Source organism: Ruditapes philippinarum, unplaced genomic scaffold (assembly GCF_026571515.1).
Source record: "Ruditapes philippinarum isolate M1 unplaced genomic scaffold, ASM2657151v2 ctg1491_1_1_1_1, whole genome shotgun sequence".
Classification (NCBI taxonomy): domain Eukaryota; kingdom Metazoa; phylum Mollusca; class Bivalvia; order Venerida; family Veneridae; genus Ruditapes; species Ruditapes philippinarum.
The window spans coordinates 100,812-122,285 of NW_026855724.1; the positions used below are offsets into that span (position 1 = coordinate 100,812).

General features: G+C 33.5%; 1 protein-coding gene across 2 annotated transcripts in view; it reads right to left on the reverse strand.

The window, feature by feature from the left end:
* The window catches only part of LOC132744225 (metastasis-associated protein MTA3-like), a 28,306-nt gene extending 16,200 nt beyond the window's left edge, over positions 1–12,106 (reverse strand). For both annotated transcript variants that reach the window (XM_060732861.1, XM_060732860.1), the window contains exons 1-4: positions 11,906–12,106; positions 11,381–11,448; positions 11,090–11,183; positions 4,512–4,717 (exon numbers count right to left, since the gene is read on the reverse strand). In XM_060732861.1, the coding sequence (XP_060588844.1) occupies positions 4,512–4,717; positions 11,090–11,183; positions 11,381–11,448; positions 11,906–11,933 (396 nt within the window). In that variant the 5' untranslated portion in view covers positions 11,934–12,106. The remainder of the gene's footprint in view (positions 1–4,511; positions 4,718–11,089; positions 11,184–11,380; positions 11,449–11,905) is intronic.
* Positions 12,107–21,474: the final 9,368 nt, after the last annotated feature.

A 21,474-nucleotide genomic window follows, 5' to 3' on the forward strand; every position in this document is an offset into this window, starting at 1 on the left:
AATCAGGATGAGATCACTATTAGCTTGTTGTTGTTTTTTAAGGAAAGTATACATGCCTGCATATAACACTAGTAACAATCAACATAAAGTGCATTATCTACAGCTTGTACAACATCTGTATGCAAATTATTTATTCATTATTGTTTCAAGCTGGAGAGTTATTTCATTTTTTACAGAATATCAACATACTTAATATGAGGAAGATTACCATATGTTCTGAATCAATATTTGATATATTGAAAAGGAGTTTCAACTTCATTATATTTTCTCAAATAGCAACATATTTGATTCACATAAGTTCTGAATCATCTGCTATTTTTTCGTTTAATTTGAATCAATGAGCTGTGAATGACCTATTTCTAAATAGAAATTTTCATTAAAAATCATGCAGTTTTTCCAAAAAATTTAGATATTTTACTTTCCCAAATCAGCAATTTTAGAGATAATTCTTCCCAAAATCCAAACAAGAGAGAAAAACCCCATGGCAGCCATTAAAAAACTTTTCTTCAATTTAGTCAATCAATATTCTTTTGTTGCATGTTAGATAACTTATAACAAGAGCTGTCGGTAGGACAGCAACGCTCGACTATTCTTAGTGCTTGATAGTAAAAACAAGAGCTGTCGGTAGGACAGCAACGCTCGACTATTCTTAGTGCTTGATAGTAAAAAAAATGCTTGATACAATTACCTCCTCCTGTTTACAGGTTGGGGTCATGATGGTGAACAAGTGTGCAAAGTTTCAAAGCCATATGTCAATGGACTTTGAAAATATTTGAACTATTACAAAAACTTTAACATAAATTCTAAGTCGAAAAAGGGGCATAATTCTGTCAAAATGCTTGATACAGTTACCTCCTCCTGTTTACAGGTCGGGGTCATGATGGTGAACAAGTGTGCAAAGTTTCAAAGCCATATGTCAATGGACTTTGAAAATATTTGAACTATTACAAAAACTTTAACGTAAATTCTAAGTTGAAAAAGGGGCATAATTCTGTCAAAATGCTTGATACAGTTACCTCCTCCTGTCTACAGGTTGGGGTCATGATGGTGAACAAGTGTGCAAAGTTTCAAAGCCATATGTCAATGGACTTTGAAAATATTTGAACTATTACAAAAACTTTAACGTAAATTCTAAGTCGAAAAAGGGGCATAATTCTGTCAAAATGCTTGAAACAGTTACCTCCTCCTGTCTACAGGTTGGGGTCATGATGGTGAACAAGTGTGCAAAGTTTCAAAGCCATATGTCAATGGACTTTGAAAATATTTGAACTATTACAAAAACTTTAACATAAATTCTAAGTCGAAAAAGGGGCATAATTCTGTCAAAATGCTTGATACAGTTACCTCCTCCTGTCTACAGGTATGGGTCATGATGGTGAACAAGTGTGCCAAGTTTCAAAGCCATATGTCAATGGACTTTGAAAATATTTGAACTATTACAAAAACTTTAACATAAGTGGTTACGCCGACGCGGACACCAACGCCGACGCTCGGGTGACAACAATAGCTCTACTTATTCTTATCGAATAGTCGAGCTAAAAATGCTTGATACAGTTACCTCCTCCTGTTTACAGGTTGGGGTCATGATGGTGAACAAGTGTGTAAAGTTTCAAAGCCATATGTCAATGGACTTTGAAAATATTTGAACTATTACAAAAACTTTAACATAAATTCTAAGTCGAAAAAGGGGCATAATTCTGTCAAAATGCTTGATACAGTTACCTCCTCCTGTTTACAGGTTGGGGTCATGATGTTGAACAAGTGTGCAAAGTTTCAAAGCCATATGTCAATGGACTTTGAAAATATTTGAACTATTACAAAAACTTTAACGTAAATTCTAAGTCAAAAAAGGGGCATAATTCTGTCAAAATGCTTGAAAGAGTTACCTCCTCTTGTCTACAGGTTGGGGTCATGATGGTGAACAAGTGTGCAAAGTTTCAAAGCCATATGTCAATGGACTTTGAAAATATTTGAACTATTACAAAAACTTTAACATAAATTCTAAGTAGAACAAGAGCTGTCTGTAGGACAGCACGCTCGACTATTCTAAGTGCTTGATAGTAAAAGAGCCTTTATATTGTTTAATTTTTTAAGTTCACAAAAGGGCTAATTTTTTTTTATAAATTCATGTTATAGGCCTAAGAGAGAGTCTAATTATACAGTATTGGCTTGACTATTCGGAAGGTAATGTCACAAGGGTGTTTTATTGAGTATAATAATACTAATTACCTATGAATAAATAAATTTGACAGAAAAGGTACAAAGGCTTGTTATTAAGATGTTTTATCACGTAAATCACTGCTTTATTATTAAGAATGCATAAAATTGTCCCGAAAAAGGCACAAACCCTTCAGTAGTTATTGAGATAACAACTTACAAGAAAAACTTAAGCATGAATTTCTAAGTTGAAAAAGGGGAGAAAAATCAGCCTAAATGCGAGATAGAATTATAGATTTTTGTCAGTGACCTACAATTATGACCCTAAATGCATATGTGAAGTTTTTAATAAATATCTTTAATAGTTATTGAGATATGTAAAACTTGCATGTAAACATTAACCAAGAGACTAAGTAGAAAAGGGGATATGAATCAGCCTAAATGAGACTAGAGTTATGGAACTTGATCAGTGACATACAATTATGACCCTCAAATTATGACTCTAAGTGCATGTGTAAATTTCCAGTAAATATCTTTGAAGACCTTTAATCTTTAACCAAAATTTCTAAGTTTCAAAGGGGCGAATAATTCTGCAAATATTGCAGGCAGAGTTATGCAATTTTGCAAACTGATGTACATTGTTACTATAAAAAAGTATTTTAAATTTCAATTGAATATCTCAAGCAATAATTGAGATATTTGACTTTACAAAAAAACTTTAACCAAAATTTCTAAGTTCCAAAGGGGCATAATTCTGTTAATATTGTAGGCAGAGTTATCCAACTTGTCAATCTGATGCACCTTGTTACTATAAATAAGTATTGTAAGTTTCAATTGAATATCTCAAGCAATAATTGAGATATTTGACTTTACAAAAAACTTTAACCAAAATTTCTAAGTTAAAAAGGGGCATAATTCTGTCAATATTGTAGGCAGAGTTATCCAACTTGTCAATCTGATGTACCTTGTTACTATAAATAAGTATTGTAAGTTTCAATTGAATATCTCAAGTAGTAATTGAGATATTTGACTTTACAAAAAACTTTAACCAACGCAGACGCCGACGCGGACACTGACGCCGGGGCGACTACAATAGCTCTCATATTCTTCGAATAGTCGAGCTAAAAAGGGGCATAATTCTGTCAAAATGCTTGATACAGTTACCTCCTCCTGTCTACAGGTTGGGGTCATGATGGTGAACAAGTGTGCAAAGTTTCAAAGCCATATGTCTATGGACTTTGAAAATATTTGAACTATTACAAAAACTTTAACATAAGTGGTTACGCCGACGCCGACGCGGATGCCGACGCTCGGGTGACTGCAATAGCTCTACTTATTCTTATCGAATAGTCGAGCTAAAAATTGTATATCCAAATATTTCTTGGCAATTTGAATATTTTCAATTATCGTTTTGAAATATACATGATTGTATATACCAATTAAATTTCTAAACAGTCCCCCTATTTTCATTTATCTTTAGTTATAAAAGTTTAAAACACAGCTGAATCTTGGGACATTGTTTTATCAAAGTTAAAAGTTACATTACAAATTCTAAGCTATTGTTTTTTATTAAATATATCTAAATGTTTCCTACATCTAGGTTTTGAGTTTAATAAAATTTAAGCTACGATTCTGCATTTATAGGTAGATCTTTATGCTAAAGCAAGTGCACATAATGTATTATAAATTCTTATTCATATTTGAGCCATGTGAAACAATTAATATTAAGAGGATAATTTTTCGTTTGAGTGAAATATGGAATATATTTTCACGAAACATGATAAAATGCCACATATGTGGCATTTTATCATGTTGAGTGAAAATATATACCATATTTCACGAAAAACGAAAAAATAACCTTTTTATTTAATTTCATTATCAAAGAAAATGGTAACGAATCCCCTTGCTTGCTACCAACTGCAATTGTACAGCGCGCAGTAATTTATGCGTAAGCACGCGCTGCTTGGCGCAACATTGTGACGTCATGTAAACAACTCTTTAAACGTCTGTACAGCGTCAATTACTGAATAAAAGATATTGGCGTTCGGATTAATTTTCTTAGTTAGACCATTTTCTATCATTCTAGACAGTTTTCAAAACAAAATTCAAGAAAAAGTTGTTTTGAATTTATCAGATTTTTCAAAGAAAACGGCGAAAGAAGTCCGTTAAAATCAATATGAGTTTTGACTCCGCCCACTTTCATATTTATTTTTCATATTTATTTTTAAAAAATATGAAATATATTTGACTGATATAGCACCATATTTCATGGGTAAAATTAAATAAATATCTACATTTATATATCTAGAGATCTAACAAATCACTAAGGACCTATTTAATCAATAGTTCCTTACCTCTCTGTCCAAGTAGGATGTCATGGACTCGGTTTCGTTGAGTAAAGTGACTGTACATTTCCCCCGTATGTGTGTAGCTGGCAAGGTTTCCACTTGTCGAGACAAGAAGAGCTCCCGGTGTTTAAGCTGGTGTCGCTGTTTGTCCGAGACCTCACTGTCTTGTTCTTCCTTTTCTGTCTCATCGTCTAATGTGCCGTCTGCAAAAACTACAAAAAAACAAAAGCTCAAAATTAATGCCGCGTTTCAGCTCTATTTTAATGGGGGAATGGCCCATATTCGGCCCCATATTTTACTAAACAATAGCCCTATGCCGCAGCCATTTAATGGCGAGGGCATAAAAAGACATGACATGTTTGTAGGTTGCAACCTTCAATTATAATTTTCAACCGATGTATAAATTTATTTTTTTTACAAGTTATTTATTTATCATCCTTAAATAAAATAGATAACCACAAGAAATGATGTTAGCACTGTATTTTGATATATTCTGTACATTAAAACGTATTTATAGTAATAACTTAAAATGGATTGACAATTTTATATATATGTTAATCAGGCATTTGATTTTAAAATGGTAACAAAACTTTTATTGTTCACTTTTTTACATTAATATAAAAGCGAAGAAACTTTTCATTGCACTTAACCTTAATAAAAATTATGTTATTCCCCATTACCAAAAGTAATGGATTTTTTTTTTTATGAAACATTCATTATTGCAAACTCAGACTTGTTAGTATTAAAACTAAAACAAAAATATTGTTGACATTTCCCAATGCAGTCTCAATATTTCGACTGCAAGACCGACCAATTTTATTATCTGATATTTCATAGATGTCTGTCTTTACAGAAGGGAAGGGCGACCACTTTTTTGGCGCTGCCCCCATCCAAAAGATACATCAGGGGGTTGCCAGAAGGGGGATGTGCCCCCTTCTGTTTGCGGGGGTTTGAAGGGGGGCAGAGTCCCCCTCATCGCCAAGAAAATTTTGGACTTGTGAGAGGCTTAAAATGACCCCAGGTCGATCATAAGGTAACGTGTAACCAACGCTGAAAAGCCTTTGACTCTATCTCAATCCCTTGAGAAGTTGCAGCACTTTGAAATAAATTTTGATGGAAAAAATCGAGACAAAATAGTAATTTTTGGCAATTTTGAGATGTCCGCTCGTTGCCATGGTAACAGGAAATTTAAGACTGAGCATGTCGTTACAGAGGCAATAGTCCAGTCAAGATTTGTGCCAAGTTTGATTAGTATTAAAGCATTTTTCATAGTTTCATAGCAGTTTGAACTTGTAAGAAGGCTTTTCAGTGAAAATGGCCATTTTTCACAATATGCTCATGGGGGAAAGGGTTAATAAGCATAAAGTTGGGTGAGACTTCACATCTGTTTCAAAACATTTATAAAATATTAAAGGTTTTGCAAATCTGAATGAAGATTTTAAAGAAAACAGCATCAACTAAAAAATTACCAACTTAAACATCCAAGTAATATTTTCTGTAATATAATTAAACTGTAATACCCAGTCAACAGTCTGACAATACTGAAATCTGCTAATACTTTTCATAGCCAGAAAGGCAAAATATTTCAGCGGAATGTCAACAAAATATTTAGCTCAATTTTACATTTTAGTGCTTCTGACATATAGTAAATTGCAATTTTTATGTATTGACATGTACATCTTTATGTAACATTTTAAAAGTCTTTATATGAATACCTGCACAATCATCACTGTTATATTTCACCTTAAATAAAAGGCCTCTTCAGCAAAAGCAATCTTCCCAAAAATCTGAACTTTCACCAGTTACAACACTATTCACTCGAAGAGTTAAAGATATACTTGGCTCATCTTTTAGTATAATATTTTTATTGCAGAAATTTATATAACTTTAAGTACATGAAATTCTTACTAATTATGTCTAAATGAATAATAGAATGCACAAACTGTGTATTGGAAACTGCATTCCCAATTACTAGTCGAGCAAAGTTGGACATTTCTTAAAAAAAAACTGCCAGCTTATTTAATTACACTATGTCTACCTGTAGTGTGTAGAGTTCAAAACATATACCGGTATATACATATACTCTGTGTGTAATCAAAACATGTTAATTTGACCTTTACAAAGGAATTGTGTAGCAATTTCCAATATTTTCAAATATCAAATTTGAGCCTAATACATCTATAAGAATCACACAAAAAAATCGATTTTCAATTTAAGTCCAAGCATTTTTCTTTATTATCCTTTCAAATGGTAGATTTTTCCATTTAACTTGATTTATGTGAGAGTTATATTTAAGGCTTTTTGACCTCAGCAAAGCTATTTCAGGGATCATGTATCTGGGTCACCTAGTCTCTCTTCATTTCGCATAGCCCTATTTTCACTGGAGAAGAAGTCATTTCTCCCTAAAAGTTACTAGTCTCTAAGTATTTTGTCAGTAGTTTTTAATATCTCTGTCAGTAGTCTTTATGTGCATTCCCTATTTTATCATGAAAATGAGTATTTCACAAACATTATTTGAATTCTGATATTTCCACATTCTAAACAACAAAAGCTGTCCGTAAGACAGCGCGCTCGACTTTTTTATTGCTTGCCAATAAAAAAAGTTTTTGCAGTAAAAGGCAATACAAGAATCTCTGTATTTTTAAAGTGAACTAGTTGTTTGATACCCTTGAATATTACAGCAATGTTTATATGACATAATTTATGGTAAAGTGAACAAGTGGATAGGAATGAATTTTTTTAGATTTTTTAAGTTTTTTAGTGCTTGCCTATAATACAAAACATTGACAGTTAAGGGCCATAATTCAAATAAAATCTTTGACAGAATTACCTTCTCCTGGACATGTTTGGGAATCATGATTGTAAACAAGTATTCCAACTTTCAAATTAATATCTCAAACAGTTCAGTCAAAAAGTGGACTGGTACTAAAAACTTAACCAAGATTCTAAGTCGATAAAAGGCCTTAATTTTTAAAACAAATCCTTGACAGAGTTACCTTCTCTTGCGTACAGATGGGGGTAATGATGTGAAATAGCATTAAAAGTTTCAAAGCAATATCTCAAAGGGTTAAGGCAATAAGTGGATTTTACCCATATTCAATGTATTTTCTAAGTCAAAAAGGGGCATAATTCTGTCAAAAACCTTGACAGAGTTATGTCCTCTTGTCTGTTGATGAAGGTCGTGATGGTAAACAAGTATGGTCAGTTTCAAAGCAATACCTCCAATGGTTTTGAAATAAAGTGAGGTGGTACAAAAAACTTAACCAAGCTCAATACACTTTCTATGTCAAAAAAGGGCCATAATTCTGTCAAAAACCTTGACAGAGTTATGTACTCTTGTCTGTAGATGGAGGTTATGATGGTGAACAAGTATGGTAAGTTTCAAAGCCATACTTGTAATACTTCTGAAATAAAGTGGGGTGGTACGAAAAACTTAACCAAGGTGTGACGCCAACGCCGACGCCGGGGCGAGTAGGATAGCTCCCCTTTTCATAGAAAAGTCGAGCTAAAAATAAATGGCAAATGAAACATGCATAATGCAGCATTCAAATTGTGGTACATCTGAAATCACATAGATTCATACAGACATTTGTCATTTTTCCAGTATAATAATTACAAGTTACAAACCTCACTTACTTCAGCAATTTAATATTATACAATACAAATTACTGATACTAATATTTTAAAGTGAAATAGGTCAAATATATGTCTGCACTGGAGATTAATCTGTAAACAATTCTTGATTGAAATATTGGTAATCGAGTTTGATTTCTGGTTTCACTTTCAAAAAGTTAAATAAATCATGTATATATTTTGAATAAATAGGGACTTGTTAGCAATTATATTTCAATCACTTGTTTGTTATTGCTTTCTTTGTAGAAAAATTTTTAAGTTCTAACGAAACTTAGTTGTTGTGTTTTTTTTTTTTTTTTTTTTAATGAAAATCACTTCTCAGTGTTTGGTAACCGAGAGACAACGCTAGTTTCAACCACAGCTAATCTGTGAATCTTCGAGTGTGAACTTGCCTGATCATTATTTTTCATCTACATCATTCTCTACTTCGACAAACTTCAAAGAAAACAAGGTGGGGTTACATGTCCCAAAACATAATTATGTCACACATTCAAAATCAGAACGCTGTCATTGGTAAAGTGCCTGCAATACTGACACTGATTGACAGGTTTATCCAGAGATTTTATGTCATTCATTGATAGATAAAATAAATTTGTTGCTTATTCCTTGACAAATATTGAAAGTCAATGAAATACAAATATGTTGGACTAATCATCAATTGATGTAATTATCCATTAGAATGCTGGACACTTATTCAGATGATGTATAGCTATAAAATTGCTAAAAAAATACAAAGTGCAGGGATCACGTTTCTAGGCGACTTGGGCGACAAAGTCGCCTTGTCTCTCTCCATTTCGCCCGGATCACTTAGAAAAGCGAAAACAAATTGCCCTGGTTTTCAATAAACGCTTGCAATAAATTTTGAAGTGTCAAGCAGCTCAGTAATCGTCTACGCTCCTCCTATTTCAAAGCGATTTGTTAAACGCATTTTAATTGGTCGGTTAAATTGGAAAGCCAATGAAACGCAGCGAGACAATTTAGCGAGTGATGGAATTTAATGGTTGACATCTTTGGGTATTGTCAAATGCTGACTTATTATCAATAAACAACAAATAAACCGATTAGCGGCGATTCATGTCAATTAGGATTAATTGGGGCATACTTATTGCATTAATTAGTCGATAAGTTTAGTGATCTTATTCACACATTTTCTCTTTACAAAAGCGTGTCGCCAAAAGTGTTGGTCACATGTATGTTTTGATGTTTACAAATGTCTCAGCAATTTGGTAAATGGATCTCTGTTATAAATGTCGATGAGGATTTATCCCTTGATTATTATTCTTTAAAAGAACTTTTGTTAGAACTTTTACAAGTAAACAACGAATAAAACACTGATGTCCTTTGCTAGCGGGTAACGGGAGAGGGCGAAAAGACCGGTTGTAAGCGTAAAGCAAATAGTAACACCAACTAGATCTAATGCATTATGCAGAAAAAGTCCACAGAGGAAAAAATAAACTATCAACTGTACACACGTTACATTTTCTTTAAAAACAGAAAAAAAAACATCCACATAAACCTGAACTTTGACTCTGCACTGCCGTGGAAAATGATGAAATATAGGGGCCTACTTGTGATTTACTAAAAAAAAATTTTTATATTTCAGCTCAACATCACATGGCTGAAGCATTAAAATCAAAACAAGCTACACAAAACCTATGATAAAGATGATATAGAGGAAAAAAAAGACTGCCACATTTGTAATTTTGCTGAACATTTATTGTTATGAGTTACTTAATAAACTGTTATGTACTCCACATAATGTTAGTCAATCTTAAAACTTAGTATGAAATGGTACATCAACACTTCAAAAAAAAAAATGCAGTTTGTATGCACTTCTCCTTGTCCCTAAAAACTTCTCCCTATTTTCACTGGAGGGAGAAGTCACTTCTCCCTCAATTTTAGGGCTAGCGTGATCCCTGAAGTGTACCGTAAAAAGATGTTTTAATGATTCAATCCCACAGCGAGAGATCAAGAGACATGGCAGAAAATTGGGGTATTTTGTACCCTGGTGGGGGATATGGCATACATGTTGTACTAGTATATTCATGACAGGGTAGTTCAAGTAAAACAGTCATGGAACCATAATCGTTATTATTCAAAGTATCCAAGATTTTGCTGAATCTCCAAGTTGTCAGTGATAGAAATAATGGTTTATTGGTAAATGCTGACATTCTTATAATAAATATTCCTCTTAATTCATACAAGTTACAGTATTTTAAGCTTCTAAGCCTATAATTCCTCCATTTCAAAGCCAGACATAGCTTATCTTGTGAAATGACTATTTTTTTAAGCTTTTTTCTCAGCATCTTAGTAAAAAAAAATCATTATCACTTAATTCATAGTTACCACATGCCAGAATCTCATATCTTATTTACAGTTCCAGATATATCAGCCATTAAACAAATATCAACAAAATTCGGGTTTGGGCTAAGTATTTTCAGTGTTGGTATTTTGACAATAACAGTATAATGAAATTAAAAACTTTAAAATGATGAAAAAAATCTGCCCGAATAACTCGACAAAAATATTTGCCCACTGTGATCATCAAAATACTAGTCTACTGAGAATTTCAATACAAAAAATGATTTAAAACAATTAATCTACTAATTTCTATCAAATATGGTCACTATTTATTAATCTTAAAAGAAAACTTGAAAAAAAAATCCATTAACATCTAGAAAAGATGACATTAGAAGTTATACAAATGAGTGTCAAGTGTTACAAGTTATAGTAAACATTGTAGTAAAAGTTGTATGAATGAAAAACTTTCCACCAATCAGAAAATAGGACAAAAGGGACTATTTTCGCTCTAGTATCATTTCAAAAGTTGGAAAACTGTATAAGACTTTCTTTTCTATTGATATTTAACTATCTTAGACCATTTAATTAAAAATGAACATGAACTTCATCTCCCCTCTATTGTAATAATGTGTCCTCTGCTTACTACTTACTTTGGTGCTTATCAGCAAGAAGTGTTAGTGAACTTGATATGTCCCTTCTTCTATAAAAACACATAACCTTTGCTTCAACATTGCCATTTGGTGTCTGTAATAACAAACAATATACATGTACTATACACTGCAGCTTTACAGTTTCAAGTGAGTAATCAATAATATGATATCAATCTATTTTAATAAGAATTTCCCCCATAAGAGCCCCAATTAAGTAAGTTTGCACAAAAAGAGAAACTGAATCTAGAGTTGTTCAGTAAATACTGAAAGGCAAGGAGAAAGCATTTGTACCTTATTCAATTCTTCTATCCTTCTAATCTGGTAAGGTGCAGTTGATGCGGTTTCAAAGAAGACATAATCTGAAAGTAAGGAAAAAAACTCTTTGTGAAAAAAAATTGTCAAAAAGTAGTTCCTTATTTCAAACAAAGTATCAAGAATGAAAAGCGTCGTAATTTTATATCTAGTGTTGATAGAAATGTCAGTTCAGAAGAATCTGAACATTTGATAACTATATATGATTTATTGAATTAAGTTTTTGAGTGTTAAAAAGAAAAAAATTCAAACTATACTACGACCTAATAACGCCTATCAGGGTACCCCGCTTACACGCCGGTATCAAACTTGTACTTTTAAGGGTTAATTTACTAATTGCACTAAATGCCTGAGTAAAATTGCAGCTATAAAGCACCTTTCAGTTGATAAAGATATTAGAAAGTACGTAATGTAGCTATCTTTTAGCAAAATAAACTTATATTCATCCGCCCTTCTCCAACAATGGGGGTCCTCTTCTCACGCTTTAATGAAAAATGTGCTTACCTCCTACTCGATACATATTTGCCGCCATTTTTGAATATAACTTGTTTTTGTTTATTCACATATATCCAAAATGAATATATTTTTAATCCAATTAGGAAAATATCACAACTGGGTCGTGTCCATTCCAGTCACCCCTCACGACATTTCACGAAGTCGCCATTTCTCTTGGCCTAATGTCTTCCTCCTCGTTTCACACATGACGTCATCCGTCCTTCGGCAGCGTTCAGTTTTTGATTTCAATACACACTTTAGTGATGACTCTGTGTAGACATAAGGCATGTGGGGTGTCTATCAATTGGTCAGAATCGTGTCTTTAATTTGGTGTTAATATAACAATATCAAAACATCACTACGAGAAACAAAGTAACAGAAACTAATTTTTATTTTGTTAATTAACTATTTCAGAGATAATTAGTGATAAGATCAGTAAGGCCTAGTATCGGATTATCAGCTGAGGCCCGTATCGGTGGAATTTATATATATAAGTGTAATCATATCGTATCGGGAACACGTGTTTGAAAATGCCTGTAGTCAATTTAAATTTGACTTAGAATAAAAATGGACAAAATACATGTATAAATTGGCACCTATTGATCTTATTATTTCCAATATATAACTAATTAAATATTTTTTATTGATCGTGAAAGAATAGTTTAATAAAAATATCAAATGGAATATATATTAGACCTGAAAAAAATATTGGTTCAAAATTATTGAAATAGGGGGCCTACTTCGATTTAATTTCATTGAATAATAGATCGATAGGGCCTACGTAAAAAAAGTCATTTATGTAGGCTCAATGTCTTGATAAGCATGATCATTTCGTTGCAATAGTCAAATATTACGGTAATATTTCTAACATCGGCGAAAAGTAAAATATAAACCTTAAACATCTTAGATGTACAATTATAATCCAAGGAAAAGTACATAAGGATCCAACATAATATTGGTCAAAAGTGCCATAGACTACAATTAATCGTATACATGTATTTATTACAAGACTATTCACTAGAAGCTGCCAACTTCTCTACAAACTTGAATCAGTGTGGGGGGAAATTAAGGATAATGTAATTTGTTATTGCGATATCCGCACAAAATAAAATAAAAGGAATAAAAATAAAGGGATGCCACCGTGGGTTCCATTTAATGAAGTTCTTGACTGGACTTTTGTAGGCCTACTGTACTCATTTGCATTGAAAATGCGCACTTGCATGGTTACATGAATATTTTGTGTATTTTTAACCCCACACGACACAGCTACACAGGACCGCCAGCAAGAAGCCCAGCAGAACCCCAAATAATAACAAGACAGGGTACGTGGGTAAAAAAAAGTTGCAGAATTGTACTTTTTGTAAATTGGATACTTGATTTTTATAAAAGAATGGAACATCATTAAATCCCCATTTCATTATGACGTTACGTCAGGTCAGTGCAGTCTCGAAAGCTTTCGTAAATCCATTTACAAGATGAACACATCAGATACTGATCACGAAATTGGATAAAAAATCAATACTTTTCGCCCTTTTGCTACTGAAACGATGTAAAAATCCTGACAATGTCCAAAATTCAATACAAGCTTTACTAGTAGAGGAAGACCTCGGGTGCCCTTCCGAGCATTATTTCAGGCACGAACGGGCACCTGAGTAGAACCACCGACGTTCCGTAAGCTAGCTGGAAAGCTTCCTCACATGAAAGAATCCAAAGTCCCTGTCGGGATTCGAACCCACCGCGGTGATGGGCAAGTGGTTTGAAGTCAGTATTATTGTGTAAGTATAGACTTCTTTCATATTACCGCGTTGTTATATCGAAATTCTTAAAATTTATAAAAAAAAGCCATTTTAGAATCTACACTTTCAATTTTTATGACTGTTCAATATGTCACATCAATATGTCTTATTCAAATGAAAATGATATACATGTTTGGGCCTACTGCGGATATTTATATATTTAAAACCTTAGGTTGTTTTACACCTCCGCAATTTCATCAATCTTCTGACAGAAACAAATTCCATATATGAAAGAAGTCCTTTAGGACACAGATTTCAAGAAGAAGTTATAAAATTCCCGAGGTCTTCAGGGATATATATCATATAAGTAAATGAATTGTTTATTATATATAGTGACATATAAATGATATATATGTGATATTTCACCGTTTGGAAAGCAAAGATTTAGGTTGTTGCCGAGAGGTGTTGCTCAGTTTCGGAAGATTTGTTTTGTTTTTGTGTTAAAGAGATATTGCTTTGAACAGGGTCGCTCTGTAAAGGTGACCCTTTATCAGGGTATGACTGTATATGGATAATGTTCAGGGTCAGAGTATATGAATATGTTCAGAAAACATGAATAATGTTCATTGTATATGGATATATTCAGAGTAAGCCCCTATATACCCTGATAGGACATGTAAAGATATAGGGAACCATCATGATACACAGCCTATGTAGTACAAGAGTAGCAAATATGATATAAATTAGAAGTACAGAAGTCGGACTTGAGCTTCATACTAAGACACTTGGTATCTTAATGAAGAAGCGCAGATATAACATTATATATTCGAAAATTCTATGACCAAGTATCTTCATGACTTTGCATCAGGAAAAGTTGTTCAAACTTTGTACTGAGAATCCATAAAACATCCAATACCAGTACGCATAACTTTTGCCTCACAATACAAATACGTGATTCGTAACTTAGTCTTAAAATACAAATTTGTATATGTTTTGCACTCTTGCAATAAGATACGAAGAAATATTGCGACAAGTTTTGCGCTAAAATATATACACCAGGGATTGCTAATGCCACCATAAAATATCGAAAAGGATTTTAACTACTGATGATGAATATCTAAATTTTCTACAAGTTTTAATGTTTGACCCTACGTTGGGAAAAGAGAAGTCGTTTCAACACGTATTTATAACACCAAAGTGGTACCGACGTCTAAGAATTTTCATTTTAACTCTTACTTAACAGATGCATAGATATAGGATCTATTGTCATTCAAAACCTTCGTGTTGCATGCGTGCTTCATAAAAACTGACGTAACCCATAGACCTCATAGTTAAACGGTCGTAGTGCTAATGTCTTTAACAAATAAAACCCATATAAGAACAAATAAAGAGTTCATTAATTAATCTACGGAAGGAACACAAGTTTTGATGAGCTGAAGGCCGAAGAGCTTCTTAAAATACCACCGTACATGGGATTGCTTTGCAAACAATTATAAATGTGTAACAGAGATGATATTAGTTGCATTTCTTATAACCCTTTGGGATTAAAAATTTCAGTGTCATATTCCAGTCGATTTAAAGATCAAAAGAATAATTTGCTCTGGTTCAACGATGCAAAATGCGTTTGAAAATAGGTGGTGAATGTGTCATTTAAAGAGGCTGAATATACATTTCAGAAAACTCAAAGCTGGATGACTACAAGAGATTTGTAGAGTACTGTTCAGATACACCGCCATATCGCTTATCAGTTAATAAATTAAAATAAAGAATAAGCAACTTCTGAAAATAGTGCTGTGATATAAAATAACCAAAAAGAGAACACTACGAACATACAAATATGTCAGTATTTGCGAACACAAAATCAGCTGATAGCGCCCTGTGAGATGGATAAAACGTCATGTGACGCCTTCAGTTTAAGATGGCTCATGGAATGGAAAGGTTATTACATCTCTGTTGGATATTCATATCCGCAATGACCACAGAAATACACAGTCCCATACTCAACAAAACAATGTTAGCTCTTCATCTAGAGACATTCCTGGTGAACACTCACCTATATTCAAACAATTATTTGGGCCAAACTGTGAAACTGTGTTCAAGAACATGCCAATAGAATTAAAATACTTGTTCATTCGTCAAATCTATCTGTCTATAAGATATGAGGGACCTACTATTAATTAGAAGAGTTCGAACCCCTAATACTGAATATTCTTTCTTTGTTGATTTGATTGAAGACAGCCTAATACTTTACTGAATATCTTGGCTCTCCAAAGCGGATTATAGTGAAATGTCTGAAGATATTGGTAGTTAGTAGTTATTGGGGTGGGGGAAGGTTTAATTACCACTCCTACAAAATTTACCCAATACAAGATCTGATTTCTGTCCAACAGTGTATGGCTGAAGTACTGGTCGACACATATTATGCCTCGGAAACGAGTACCATTTTTAGCTTCTTTAGGAAGGGCAAACATGAGTTTTGTAATGTTTAAATTTTGTTTTTAGAGCATGTTGGATGCTTATTTTTACCCGGAAAGAAAGTAGTGCTAAATGTGAACATATTTGTCATTCAAGTACCAAAATGTAAAAAGGGTTGACTTGTATTTTGACTTCCAGACAAAAAACCTAATCACTATAACTGTACTAATTCCTAGAAATCAACAGAAGCAAAATATGATTTAAGTAATAGGCCAATGGGTAACGGTTTGGAAACTTTTAAACAGGACATCAACTGTAAAAAGTTTTTGAGAAAATAAGAATAAAAGCATTTCTGGGATGGAATGTGTTTTTGCTATGAGCACGACAGGTACAGATGCATGGTGGTCGCGACAGTTGCTCGTTCAGGAAAGATATTTTTTTTTACCTTACGTTATAAATTTAGTTATATTTGATAATAATAGAATAAAGTCATAACGAGGAGCAGCTACGAGGAGACTTCAGTACAACAAATAAGAAGCCGCAGTGCAAAAGACGTTTATAACATGTATTATACTTTGGTTGAAGATGACGGCGTAAACAACAACAACAACAACAACAACAACAACAATAACAACAACAAAAGAAAAGACAGTCTTGCATGACCGCAATTAAAACAAGATTAAATGCATTTTACTTATATACATTATCGTCTTCGAAATAAGGTTCACTATTTTTTTTTCAAACAGAACAAAATTTTAATAATAGATGGAGATCGAGACTAGAAAATTGTTTAGCAGACGACAGAAATTTTTCTCATCTCTTCCCAATTTTAACCAATTTTATCACATTAATTTAAGCATTACAAGTATTTCAAAATCTGGTAAAATAAAATAAAATATTTGTCTTTCTAGATCATCCAAAAGCTGAATTTAGCAAGTGAGAAGACAGAGAAGTGAGATAATTTTTTTTCCACAAAATCATCAATAACTTGAATTTCCCCATCCATTATACGATTTTTAATTAAAGTGCATTTTTCACCAACGAGTCTTACTTTTAAAGCGTTATAACGGTTTACTCCGTTTTCCACATAATGATAAATTGCGGAAAATCACTAAATTGTACTGTTATTCTATGGACGACATATAAGTAATATTCGGAAGAGAAAAAACACCCTAAAAGTGAGAACATGTCGCTTTAAAACAGGTTTTGATAAATGAGTTTCCAAGATTATATATGCGGTTGTCACTGCAGAGTTCTTAATTCAATCTCAATACTTTTTCAACACCCATTCTTTGTATTGTTAGTGATAATATACATGTATATCTATAGACTTAACCCCAGGACGAACCTAGTTATTTCAGTATAAAAATCCTCATAATATTGGGAATCTGGTAAAAGTTTAATATAAATTTAACTTTGCTTATTTTACAAATGTGCCGCTGAAACCGAAATAATGTACGTCTCAAATAATATCCTGAAACAATTTTCACACAAGGGACTGGCCGTGTATATTTTCCAGGCCGAGGCTTTTAAAGGACAAAGAAATCTATTTAAAGTGCAGTTAATTTTTAATCGTGTTTATGCTAGAGTTAGGCCTATCTTATGTGTACTATATTTTGGGGATTTCGGTTTAAACTAATGGGCCTAGATTTCTGTATGGTGACTTTGAAGAACAATGACGGTAAAATTTCTTAACCGCAAAATCGATACTTTATGCATACAAAATAAGGTTATTTTCGTGTGTACTTTTATCAGCTATAACTATTTAGAAAATATGCATAATACAACATAAAATAGAGGATGTATCATAAATAAACCCGGAGGCAAAATAGGCCGACTCAATCATGTATAATAGGCCTTCATTATATTTTTTGTGTAAATTTTCAGTTTGTATATGTGAGTATGTATATCGGCTATTGTAAGCTGTAAATCAAATAATATGACTGGCATTGTCATCACAATTTTATAAGCCCCATCTAAAAAGTTACAAAGAAATGTAGACTATTCTGAAAAAGGCATAAAAGTGTTTATATTTGTGATTTGATAATATTTTCACGGGATATATAAGGTAGGGATCGTGCAGAGGATGGGGTTGGGCGTTGTTATTTGGGGGGGGGGGGTTGGATGTAGAGGATAGTCAAGACTGACTATGGTACGATGGAACCTAGCTGTTTAGCTTCCCATTAGCTTTAGGGATAATATAGTAACTATGTTCTTTTCAGATCCAAGTGAATATACTAGATACCTCGTTCTTCTCCCTCCCGTGAATATAAAAACTGTAAATCTAGCCTTGGACTAAAATGTTTCTTTCCGTCCCAGATCTAGCACACAGCGTATTTGTCTAAATCTTTAACTGGGGATTCAAACTTAAGACCACTGTTCATGTATCTTTCCGTCCCAGATCTAGCATACAGCGTATTTGTATAAATCTTTAACTGGGGATTCAAACTTGAGACCACTGATCATGTATCTTTCTGTGCCAGATCTAGCACACAGCGTATTTATATAAATCTTTAACTGGGGATTCAAACTTAAGACCATTGATCATTGCATAAGATGCACCATGCATTCGTCAAGTGTTGGTTAAAGCGAAGCGTTATCATGTTTAAAGGACGAACGTCTGACTATGGGCAAAACTTCTGGTATTATCCGTCATAATATATGACATGAAATCTCCAGTTTCTCGCTTATACTTATTCCATGTTTTATTATTTCATTATTTCTAAACAAAACAAAACAAAAAAATAAAAATAATAAAAAAAAAACACAACACAATTTACATTTCAACAACGGTAAAGATGTTTTTTCTTCTTTTTCCCATAGTTTGTCGTGATACGCCAGTTTTAACAGAATTTTCTTTCCGCACGTGCTCTCGTGCGCATAGCTTTTGCCGCATCTAAATCGGACTTTAACAATAATTAATCTTTTCAAGCAAATATATGAAACGGATCGATAGTTACACCCTCATCAATCTATTATAGTTTAATGATTAAATGATTAATTTTTAAAAATGATTATATGGTAAACGCCACTTCGTTATGTAACACTTTTAAGTACATATTAGTTATATAATTTGGTACTACACTTTACTTATTGTACGCCCCTCGTTTAGTAGTGTAATTAATATTCAAATCGAAAATACAGACTAGGCCTAGGCCTAGCAAACCTGCCTGCGCACGAAAGAAAATAGTTCTCATGCGACGATTCCCGCATGACCCCCGAGTTACTACAAAACGCTTTATTTTCTCTCGGCGTTTACCCCGCGAGAGCCTCATTTCGTCCTATTGACTATCACAGATACATCTTTGTTACTTGTTCGGTACTTACCTGTAAGAAACCGAAAATAAACTAATCATAATATTACATACTTTTAAATTCGGTATTCATACTGGCGTAAAGTAACAAAATCTGATGTAAATTAAAAGAATAAGAAAAGATCATAATTTCAATAAATTATGTACCGCTACATATGTTAGAGATTTTCTATGGTAGTTTCTGTAATCATAGGTTATCGATTAAGTTCTGCGCCCTGGTTTATATACTATATATACGTGAACGGTCATGACATTGTGATAAAAGAAAAGATAGGAAAATATGCTAAGTCGAATGTTTAAACAAGAGTCAGTAAAAAACAGTATTGTTTCTATAGAAACTAATATTGGTATCATTGTCAAATTTTTTTACTTCAACAAAGCCTAGCAGAAGAGACGGCCTGTCGCGGTATTTAAATGCGAACATCTGTCGCGAGTAAACGCACAAATGTGAAAAATAAAGAAAATTATACCAGGACATTATTCAAACTTAAGACAAGATTCCACGCAGCAAAAAAAAAAGAAAAAGAAGATACATGAAACATATCAAAAATATAAAAACTTTTGAAGTACATGAAAACAATCTATCAGACTGCATCCCGTACTGTTTCTCCGATCTGCCATCTAAAGTGGACAAAGGACACCCGAATAATAAGTAGAATAGGCGCGCAGCTGTACATCACCGACTTCTATCTTCATTATTTTAACATGAAGCAGAATATAAAATATGTGAACGTTCTTCTGTAAATAAAAATGTATCTTTAACACGATAAAAAACTTTCACAATATGCGGAATCAAACTGGCAAATTAAAAACATGAAAGTTCAGTATCAATTACACGATAAAGTCACTGTTTTGCTAAATAACTACTATACTGTACGACTACCAATTTGCACGTGCAAAGTGCGAATACGAATTTGTTGAGAGCATAAGCCAGTCATGTCGGAATAAATCCGAAAGTATATGTGATGACGGAATTAACCGATCTAACGTTCTAATGTGACGTACTACATTTTGCTTTAAACGTCACTTAAAACGTTACGTCACCTAGTAACAACGAAAGTGTCGCTCACGCCATAAGAAACACAGTATGCAATAATTATGTAGTAAGTTACATTGAACTCTAGAATGGCCGACGATGTTTTCTCCACACGATCGTATATATAACAGTCCAGACTTGAGCGTGCCGGCGACGGAAGCTATTCTACAACAGATTCGGCTGGAGAGAATTTTAAAAAGGTTTGGTTATTTAGCCTGTTGTAAACAAAATGATCCCTCAGCGCATAATGGCATAGCTCCGCCTGTTGTGTCTCTCCCACCACCTTCACCTCCGCGTGTTTTACGACCTTTTGGAGCTCATGAAGCTTTTACTGGCTGGCAACACAGTAATAACATTATAATTCCTAAACCAAGAATATGTACGAGAGTTCAAAAGTCGGGAATACCTGGGGCTCCAGTAAATGACCCATACTTGCAGCACCAAAAGGAAACCATCGGCGGATGTAAGTATGGCGGGGTTCATTTGTCCAAATACGGTTTGCAAGACGAAGTTATGAGAGCAGATATTTTCAAACCTTTCCAACCATTGAAATCTCCACAAAGGTTGCCCGCTATACAAAGAGATCGTAAAGAACTCGTGCCAAAATTACCACCTCCGAACGTCTATATGCATACTAAAGAGACAAAGAAGAAGAAAAGAGATTTTAAAAAGCAGCAAGCAAAACAAGGCAAGACAATGAAAAAGAAACGAAAGAAAGAAATGGAATTCATGAAATGGGAAGCGAGTCAGGATCAATATTTCGACAAGTCTGTTACTGACCTTCACGACTACGTCAACACCCGCGGAACAACCGTGCATGCTGGCGCAAACAAAGAGCAGCAGGTGTACCGGAACCAGATTGCAACTCAGATCAAGCAAGGAGTCCAGGACAGGATAGATAGTTTTGGCCAAAGTGGTAAAATGCTGGCAAGCACTACCCGATTACAACACATACCCGTGCTCGAGATGCAGTTTGAACACGATAATGTACAAACAAATCATGTATATATGAAGTGAAAAGATTGTACCAATAAATTGTATCTAAAACATTTATTTTTTGTACACTTATTTATAAAC